Source organism: Priapulus caudatus, unplaced genomic scaffold (assembly GCF_000485595.1).
Source record: "Priapulus caudatus unplaced genomic scaffold, Priapulus_caudatus-5.0.1 Scaffold1727, whole genome shotgun sequence".
Classification (NCBI taxonomy): domain Eukaryota; kingdom Metazoa; phylum Priapulida; class Priapulimorpha; order Priapulimorphida; family Priapulidae; genus Priapulus; species Priapulus caudatus.
Window position 1 is genome coordinate 3,476 of NW_014578788.1, and position 9,697 is coordinate 13,172.

At 46.6% G+C, this 9,697-nt stretch overlaps 2 protein-coding genes across 2 annotated transcripts in view; both read left to right on the plus strand.

Moving 5' to 3' along the window:
- Positions 1 to 445: 445 nt before the first annotated feature.
- LOC106817442 (neuronal pentraxin-2-like) lies at positions 446 to 1,343 on the plus strand. Its single transcript, XM_014822104.1, has 2 exons — positions 446 to 526; positions 735 to 1,343. Exons 1-2 carry the CDS (start codon positions 459 to 461, stop codon positions 1,126 to 1,128), a joined length of 462 nt encoding a protein of 153 aa, XP_014677590.1. The 5' UTR covers positions 446 to 458; the 3' UTR covers positions 1,129 to 1,343.
- A 2,271-nt stretch (positions 1,344 to 3,614) lies between these two features.
- Positions 3,615 to 9,697, plus strand: part of LOC106817441 — a 9,504-nt gene continuing 3,421 nt past the window's right edge. Inside the window, exon 1 of the mRNA XM_014822103.1 lies at positions 3,615 to 3,646. The gene's annotated coding sequence lies outside the window, so the exon portion shown is untranslated. The remainder of the gene's footprint in view (positions 3,647 to 9,697) is intronic.

Sequence of the window (9,697 nt, forward strand, 5' to 3'; positions counted from 1 at the left end):
TATATATATATACATATTACACCTTAAATGAGCTGACGTTTACACTGGCAGCCATTTGTGGCGAGATACAGTGTTCATAAATTGTGGCAGCACCGCTTACCGGACAACATTGATTCTCAGCGGGCAATATATTTTTTGGCACGGGAAATGCTTTACACCAACTAAAATGCGCCATTGCCTATGCAGCCATATAACAAATATGTAAATTTTATTTCTCTAAACAGGTGAATCAGGACATATACCTTTGCAAGCATCCCTGGGACTACTCTATGCACTTCCCAACAAAATCTACTACTGATTATGCCGTCATTCCAAACGCCTTTCCGCTGGGCTTTAACCAAATCTCTGTGTGTATGTGGCTGAGAGTTCCCGCAGATTCCTTCCTGGACTGTCGTACTAAGTATGGATCAGTTTGCCGCTACCACGCGGTGTGGACATACCATACAGATGTCGAAGAAATGGAATATGCAGTTTACCCAGACGGTTGTATGAGGTTCACTTTGGGGCTTAATAAACGCATTCGAACGTAAGTATCAATTCACGCCAACGCATTTCAAAGTAGATTTGTTTACATATATGTCAACATCAATAGCACGCATACATATCCTATCAGGTGAAGAGGTTTCGCAGTAGCCAAACTTGTTTAAAAATGATGACTGTATTCATTATTGATTAATGCTATAATTATCATCGAACATAATATTGATGATCGTTTTCAATTTTCTATTTCATAGCGAAGTTTGCGACTATTTAATCACCGATGGCAACTGGCACTTTGTATGCACAACCTACGACAGTCTGACTGGAGCTCACCAAATCTTCTTGGATGACCAACCGAAATACACTGGCACTTCCTCACAACTTGTAAGCTACATCGCTGACACAGGGACTAGCTTCATAATAGGACAGGATGTTGATGATACACAAACGGACTTCCACAAAAAACAAGCATTTGTGGGGGATTTAGCTGACCTGAACGTGTACCATCGTATCCTGACTGATGCTGAGGTTGCAACAATCAGAACCTCTTGTCTTTCTAATGGCGGCTCTGCCATAAAGTGGCTTGACTTCAAGACCACAATAGCTGGAGGTGTATCGCTGGACATGCCATCTAACTGTACACTGTAAGGCCAATATTTTGGTTTCAGATCGAAGAGCAAATATACTTTGACGCTTTAAGATTAATTACTTACGAACTCCTAAATGTTAGAAGCGCCACTGTGCGTGAAATTATTAATCACTCATTGGCAAAACTTGTTTAATTCATACACAAGCTTTACATTGCAATGTATTAGAGTTCTTCTGGAGACCAATATAGTTATTGGGAACGTTTCTGTAATACGTACATTAAAATTAAATTTCAACTAATTTTGGAGACTATCTTTAATCGTATAATTTTCACATTGTAAACATTAATAGAAAGGGAAAACAATCGAACATGGAAACAATGCAACAATTAAACATGGAACAATATAATGAACACTGAACAATGAAAAATGAACAATAAACAATAAACGTGAACGTTGAAACAAAATGAAGCATGGAACAATGGCAACAGTTGAAATTGGTATAGTTACTAGAATATAATCATTACATAATGTTAGGTGCTGTAAAAAAACTAACCCATGTCATTTCCTGCGCATCATATGCTATAGAAGCAGGGGAATAAATGGGTAAGATTAGTTTTGCCCTCACAAGCAGGTAAAAGCCCAACTCTGTTGCAAGCACAATAGAGTACCGAAGTGTGACGTCACGCTGTCATGACAACGAACCACTGGTTCTACACAACCCACTGGCTCCATAACATTAACTGCGTGAAAATGTTGTGCGTACGTAAAACACGAGTGCATGGTTCGTTGGTGTATGTGTGGGACGCGCTGAGTAGATATCTGCGTGAGTAGCGAGGATGGGTGTGACACGGCGTGTCTCGGTGTTCTGGTGGCTGCGTACTGCTCGTGTGTGGGGGCGCCGTGTGTCCTGTGTTTGTGGCGCGTGCGTAATGCTCATGTGTGGGTGAGCGTGTGTCGCGTGAAGTATGAGTATGTGTGCGTCGCGCAGTGTCCAGTGTTGTGGGCGGCGTGTGTAGTGCTCATGTGTGGCGTGCGTCGTGTGTCTGCGGAGTACTGGAGTGTGTGCACGCGCGTGTCTGGTGTTTGTCGCGTGGCGTATGCTCGTGGTGTGGGGCGCGTGTGTATCTGCGTGGTGTATGTTGTGGGTGCGCGTGTGTTCTGGTGAGTAGCTGAGTATGTGTGAACGCGCGTGTACTTGTGTTTGTGCGCGTGCGTATCTCGTGTGTGGGGCGCCGTGTGTCTGTGTTTTGTGGGCGCGTGCGTCTGGCTCAATTGTGGGTGCGCGTGTGTCTGCGTGGAGTACTGAGTATGTGTGCACGCGCGTGTCTGTGTTTGTGGTGGCCGCGTCCGCGTATGATCGTGTGGTGGGTGCGCGTGTGTCTGCGTCGTGTATGATGTGGCACGCGCGTTGTCTTGTTGTGCGCGTGCGTATGTCTGCGTGTGTGGGCGGCGCGTGTGCTGCGTGTAGTACTTGAGTATGTTGCGCGCGTGGTGTTCTGTGTTTTGTGCGCCGTGGCGGTATCTCGTGTGTGGGGCGCGTGTGCTGCGTGAGTACTGAGTATTGTGTGCGCGCAGTGTGTCTGGTTTCGTGCGCGTGCGTACGATCGTGTGTGGGGCGCGTGTGTCATGCGTGTGTATGTGTGCGCCTGACGTGTGTCTGCGTTTGTGCGCGTGCGTATGCTCGTGTGTGGGGGGCGCGTGTGTGTGCGTGTGTATGTGTGCGCCGTGCGTGTAAGTGTTTGTGCGCCGTGCGTATGCTCGGTGTGCTAATTATTGCATAATCCTAATTATTGCAAACCACTCTAGTGCGAATTTCGGCACACAAAAAACGCGCAAAAAAGGCCGAATATAAGTGTAACCGGTGAACAATTTTGCGGAGGCTCTACTGTTGACCCATCCTTAATGATGCAGAGGAAATACGTATCGACTTGAATGTTTTTTTATGATACATTAGAGCCCTTTTTCGCCTAAGTGGCTACGACCAAATCAACATGATGGCAGCAACCTCCAGAAAGCTCGAGATATCACTCTCAGCAATGCAAATTATTACACTCTGTGCCCAGAAATTTAGGGCGGAGAAAAGGCAAAAAAGGCCTTTTCTAAGAAAAATAGTGAAAGCGGTGAAACAATTTGCCGGAGGCTTATTGTTGTTACGGGCCACCTATGAGCCAACGGGATAAATACGATGGCTTGTGATGCTTACTACCAAATGAAGAAGTGGCAGCAGCAGAAGAAGATGTATGGCGTCACGTTAAGCCATGCTTTGCTGTGCCGTTGGCCTTGCTGAGCTGTGAAGCAACAGCGGTAAAAAGGAAGAGTACATTTTCTCTGTACGCATCCGACACTTAGCCATTACTCAGCAGCGCTTATAGTCTACCTATGCTGCGAGCCATGTTCCGCTGCACTGTTCAAGTGGGCATGGCAGATGAAGCTGTGAAGGCTTCAACCTGCAGCGACAGACACGGCTACTGATATGTCAGCACTCCTCCAACATTGCCTGGATGCAAAAAAAAACAAGCTGTGACCATACAGCTGCTACTGATGGCTACGGATTTGCTGCCTACTTGGAGGAAAAGGTAAGGCAATCGAGAGCAGCTCTTATATCGTGTAGATGGTAAAAAATCATTAGCATGTTAGTGTGCTTCTTCTAACCCAGTGCGGTTCCTGCAACACTGCAGAAAAGCACATGTTGATTCTCAACTCTCACCACACGTTTAAGCAAAATACATGCTATCAACCCCGAATAACGTAACCATTATTCTGACTTGGGTGGCATTTTTCGGTTCTAAGGACAAATACGCCCCGTGACAATCAGCCCGCGGACAATTACCTGCCGACACAATTACCCCCAATGCCAGATTTACCCCCCATGCCATTTACCAACCCCGGACAATTACCGCCCCGGACATTTACCCCCCGGACAATAACCCCCCGGAACATTTACCCCCCCGACAAATTTACCATCCCCCGAAAATTTCAGCGCCGGACATACCCCCGCGACATTTATCCAGCACCCCGACAAAATTACCCCGCGGACATATTACCCCCCGGACTATTACCCCCGGACATTCACACCCCCGGACAATCAACCCCGGACATTTAACCCCGCGGACATTTAGCCCCCGGACACAATTACCCCCCGGACATTTTACTGCACTTGGTACGATTCTTTATTCATTGTATGAACAGTGATAGCAGGCAGGAGGTCGAGGAGGAGGGGAAGAAGGTGGTGAGAGAAGAAGGAGAAGGTTGGGAGAAACGTGTGGGGGGATGAGGAGGGGAAGAAGGTGGAGGAGGAGGAGGGAGAGAAGGTGGAGGAAGGAGGAGGGGAGGAGAGAGGAGAGGGTGGGAGGAGGAGGATGAGAGAAGGTGGAGGAAGGAGGAAAGGGGAGAACGTGGGGAGAACGTGGTGGGGGATGAAGGAGGGGAGACAGGTGGAGCGAGGAGGAGCAGGGATGAAGGTGGAGAGCGAGGAGGAAGGAGCAGAAACGGAGAGGAGGAGAGGGAAGTGGAGGAGGAAGTGAAGGAGGAGACGAGGATGGAGAGGAGGAGGTAGAGGGAGGGAGGAAGGAGAACGTCGGGGAGTAGGTGGTGGAGGAGGAGGGGGAGGAAGGGTAGAGGAGGAGGAAGGGGGAGAAGGCTGGAAACCAGAAGGAGGAAGAGAGAGGACGGAACGTTAATGGACCAAGGAGAAGGTAGAAGGAGGAGGGAAAAAGAATGGTGGAGGGAGGAGAGAGAATAGAGAGTATTATTTGAGTGAAGGCAAAGAAGGAAGGAAGTAGATGGGAGAGAGAGGGTAAGGAGGAGGTAGAGAGGGTAGGAGGTAGCGGTTAGGCCAGTGTGGTGAGGAGGAAGATAGGTGGATGGTTGTATTATGAGGCAGGAGGAGGAGAGAAGAGGAGAGGAGGTGAGAGGAGGAGGAGAGGAGGAAGGAGGAGAGGAGAGGAGGAGAAGGTGGAGAGGAGGAGAAGAGATGGAGCAAGAAGAGGGGAAACAGTGGGAGAAAGTGGCGAAGAAAAAGGAAAGGGGAGGAGGGAGAGAGGGTGGTGCGGAGGAGGAGGAGGAGGAGGAGATGAGCGTGGAGAAAGAGGGAGAGGAGAGGAGGAGGAGCAGGAGTGGGGGAGGGAGGAAGTAGATGAGGGCGCCTCTACCTCCTCTACTCATCCATACTCAGTCCTCCTCCTCCTCCTCCTCCTGCCACCTTCTCCCAATTCCATCCTCCACCCACCTTTCCCCATGTCTCACGAGCCTCATCCTGCGCTTCCCCCTCTTCCTCTACTCCTCCTCGCTCCTGCCTGCCTCCTCGCTGTACCTCCTACCTCCCATTTCCTCTCTCTTCCTCTTCTCCTCCACCTTCTCGACCTCTCACTCTACTTCTCCACCTTCCTGCCCGCCTCCCATGCGTATCTTAATAGATGGTGCTCCTCCACCACGTTCTCGCCAACATTCTAAATTCTCCCTTGCTTCTCCTCAATCCAGCTCCGCTCTCTCCACCCTCCTTCTCCTCTTCCTCCTCACACACTCCTCTCATAGCCTCCTCTCCTTCGGCCCCTCCCCAACGCCATGCGGCTAAAGTGCACACTTCTCTCACACTTTCTCGGCCCTCCTCCTCCATAACCCACCCCCACAAAAAACTCCTCCGTGGCGATTCTTCCCATCTCCTCGAAACTCCTGCCTGTATCACTGTTCAACAATGAATAATAAACCACACAGTGAGTAAAATGTCGCGGGGGTAATGTCGCGGAAATCAAATAGTCCGGCGGGGTAATTGTCCGGGGGTGATTGCCCGGGGGTAAATGCGGGCGGGGGGTAAAGGTCCCGGGGGGTAATGTCCGGGGGGGGATATAATTGTGCCGGGGGGTAACATGTCGCGGGGTAATTTGTCGACGTGGGTAAATCCGCGGGGGTAAATGTCCGGCGGGGGGTAATTGTCCGGGGGTAAATTGCCAGGGGGATGATTGTCGCGGGGGGTGAACTGGCATGGGGGTAATTGTCCGGGGGGTAAATGTCCGGGGTAAATGTCCCGGGGGAATTTGTCGCGTGGTAATTGTGCGGGGTAAATGTCCGGGGGTAAATTGTCCGGGGGGTAAATGTCCGGAGGATAATTGCCGGGGGGTAAATCGGGCATGGGGGGTAATTGTCCAGGGTAATTGTCCGGAGGGTAATTGTCGCGGGGGTAAATGTCGGGGGGTGCATTGTCGCGGGGGAGTAATGTCCGGGGGATAAATGTCCGGGGGGTAATCCTGTCCGGGGGTGATCTGTCTGTGGGGGTGAAATGGCATCGGGGGGTAAATGGCAATGGGGTAATTGTCCGGGGGGTAAAATTGTCCGGGGTAATTGTCGCGGGGGTGATTGTCCGGGGGGTATTTGTCCCTGACACCGATTTTTTCCACATACTGAATTACAGACAACTCGAAGGGCCTCTCGAGCCGATACAGCCATCAATCCTGTGTGTGTGTGTGTGTGTGTGACTGGTCCGTAGTGCTGTAGCATAGTAGCACTCATGCCACGACTTGACAGACGCCCATCAGAGTCAACACTACGGTATAGGCTGGCGTATAGCAAAACTTTTGAGACGATGTGTGTGTGTAACGTGCTGCTGCATGATGTGCCCTTCAAAAAACGACAGGTGGCTGTGTCGTGTGTAGTGTGTGTGTAGTGCGTGCCGTGCGTGTGTGACACAAAAATCCACATGCAACACTAGCTCAAAACAAACAAGACCACACTAAGCAAGAGACACAGGACTGACACTCGAATCCATACCAGCTATATACAGTGAAAACAACGCACGGCCCGACTAATAAGCTAAACGCACACACTGACCATACACACCGCCTCCCACCACATTGAAAAGCCGATTTAAACAGCGAATTCGGGATATAACAGCGCATGCAGTCGTTGGAGCTTCAACGACCGCAACCTGTTTGTTGCTCATATATAGCCACGTATATATAACCCCGATTTAAGCGCGAAAACGTCACTCGCGTCACCGCATTTTTTGGGGCGATAACATTTTATGGACCCCACCATCGGTCATAACCCGAGGGCTACAGTGTGTATATAATATATATATATATATATAATATATAATATTACACCTTAAATGAGCTGACGTTTTTTAACACTGGCAGCTATTTGTGCGGAGATACAGTGTTCATAAATTGTGGCAGCAGCGACACACCCGGCTTACGCGACCAACATTGATATCTGCCAGGCGGGCAATATATTTTTTTGGCAGCGGGAAATGGCTTTACACACCAACCTAAAATGCGCGCTATTGCCCTATGCAGGGCCATATAACAAGATATTAAATTTGTATCTTTCTACCTGCTAAAACCAGGTTGAAATCAGCGACATATACCCTTGGCAAGGCATCCCTGGGACTACCTCTATGCAACATTACCAAACAAATCTACTAAGATTATGCCGTCCATTCAAACGCCTTTCCGCTGGCTTTAACCAAATCTGCTGTGTGTGTGGCTGAGAGTTCACCGCAGATTCTTGCCTGCTCGTTCCGTACTAAGTGATGGATCAGTTTGCCCGCTACCACGGGTGTGGACATACCATACAGAATGTCGCAAAGAAAAATGGAATTGCAGTTACCCAGAGCGGTTGGTATGAGGTTCACTTGGGGGGCTTAAATAAACGGCATTCGAACGTACAGTATCAAATTCACGCCAACGCATTTTTCAAGTAGATTTGTTAAACATATATGTCAACATCAATGCACGCATTACATATCCTATCAGGTGAAGAGTTCGCAGAATAAGCCCAAACTTGTTTAAAAATGATGCTGTATTCCTTATCTGATTAATCTATAATTATCAATCGCCGAACATCAATATTGATGATCGTTTTCAAATTTTCTATTCACAGGCGAAGTTTGCGACCTATTTAATCACCGATGGCCAACTGGCAACTTTGTTATGCACAACGCTACGATCAGTCTGACTGAGCTCACCAAATCTTCACTTGGATGACCAACGAATACACTGGCACTGTCGCATCACACTGTAAGCTACATCACGCTGACCAGGGATAGCTTCATAATAGGACAGGATGTTGATGATACACAAGGACTTCCAAAAAAAAACAAGCATTTGTGGGGGGATTTAAGCTGACTGAACGTGTACCTCGTATCCCTGATGATGCTGAGGTTTGCAACAATCAGAACCTCTTGTCTTTCTAATGGCGGCTCTGCCATAAGTGGCTTGACATTCAGAACACAATAGCCTGGAGGTTGATATCGCTGGAACATGCCATCAACTGTAGCACTGTAAGGCGCAATATTTTGTTTTCAGATCGAAGAGCAAATATACTTTGACGCCTTTAAGATTAATTACTTGACGAATTTCCTAAATAGTTAGAAGAGCGCCACTGTGCGTGAAATTATTATATCATTCATTAGCAAAACTTGTTTAATTCATACTACAGGAATGGGAGCTTTACATGCAATGTATTTAGAGTTTACTTCTGGAGACCAATATAGTTATTGGGAACGTTTCTGTCATACGATACATTAAAATTAAATTATCAACTATATTTTTTTTTGGAAAGGAACCCCCCCTATTCCTTTTTAAATTCCGTAATAATTTTCACATTGTAAACATTAATAAAAGGGAAAACTAATCGAACATGGAAGCGGGAAACAATGCAACAATATATACAGGGAACAATATAATGAACACCTGACAATGAAAATGAACAATAAACATAACGTGAGTGGGGGGTGGGGCGTTGAAATGACAAAATGAAGCCAGAACAATGGCACAGTTGAAATTTGGATATAAGTTACTAGCAGTTAATCATTACAACATGTTAGGTGCTGTAAAAAACTAACCATCGTCCTTCCTGCGCATCATCTGCTAATAGAAGCAGAGGGAATCAATGGGTATGATATAGTTTTTGCACCTCACAAAAGCAGGTAAAAGGCGAGCCCAACGCTCTGTTAAGCATGACAATACTCCTTTGTTGAGGCGCCTCGTGGCGCTTCTCTCTTATCTTGTTTTACTTAAATCTGAACGAAACCATATGAAACTATTATTTTTAAATTATTAGACTATTATTTACTATTAGACTATAATATAATAATATTATATATATATATATATATATATAGTATTAGATCTATAATATTAGACTATTATTTACTATTAAGACTATATATATAGTATATATTATATATAAAAAATATTTAGAATCTATATATTAGAACTATTATTTACTATAGACTATAAAAGATAGTATAGTATACCTATATATATAATATCAGGAGTACATAATAGGGATCCCTATTATGTACTCCCTGAATTATATATATATAATATATATATATATATTAGATCTATAATATTAGACTATTATTTTTAAATTTTAAACTTTTTCATTTCTTTGGGCCGTGGTGGCAGTTTAAAAACGACCGTGCAAATCACGCTGCATGGCTCGGCTGCTAATACGCCAGCACACACGACAGACACACTTGGACACGTCTTTGTCACCATACAAACCAGACATGGATAATACACACACACACGACACACACAGTGAGCACACACGCGCCGAGCAACACACAACACACACAACACACACACAGGTGACACATATCATGACAGACACCAATAAATGCA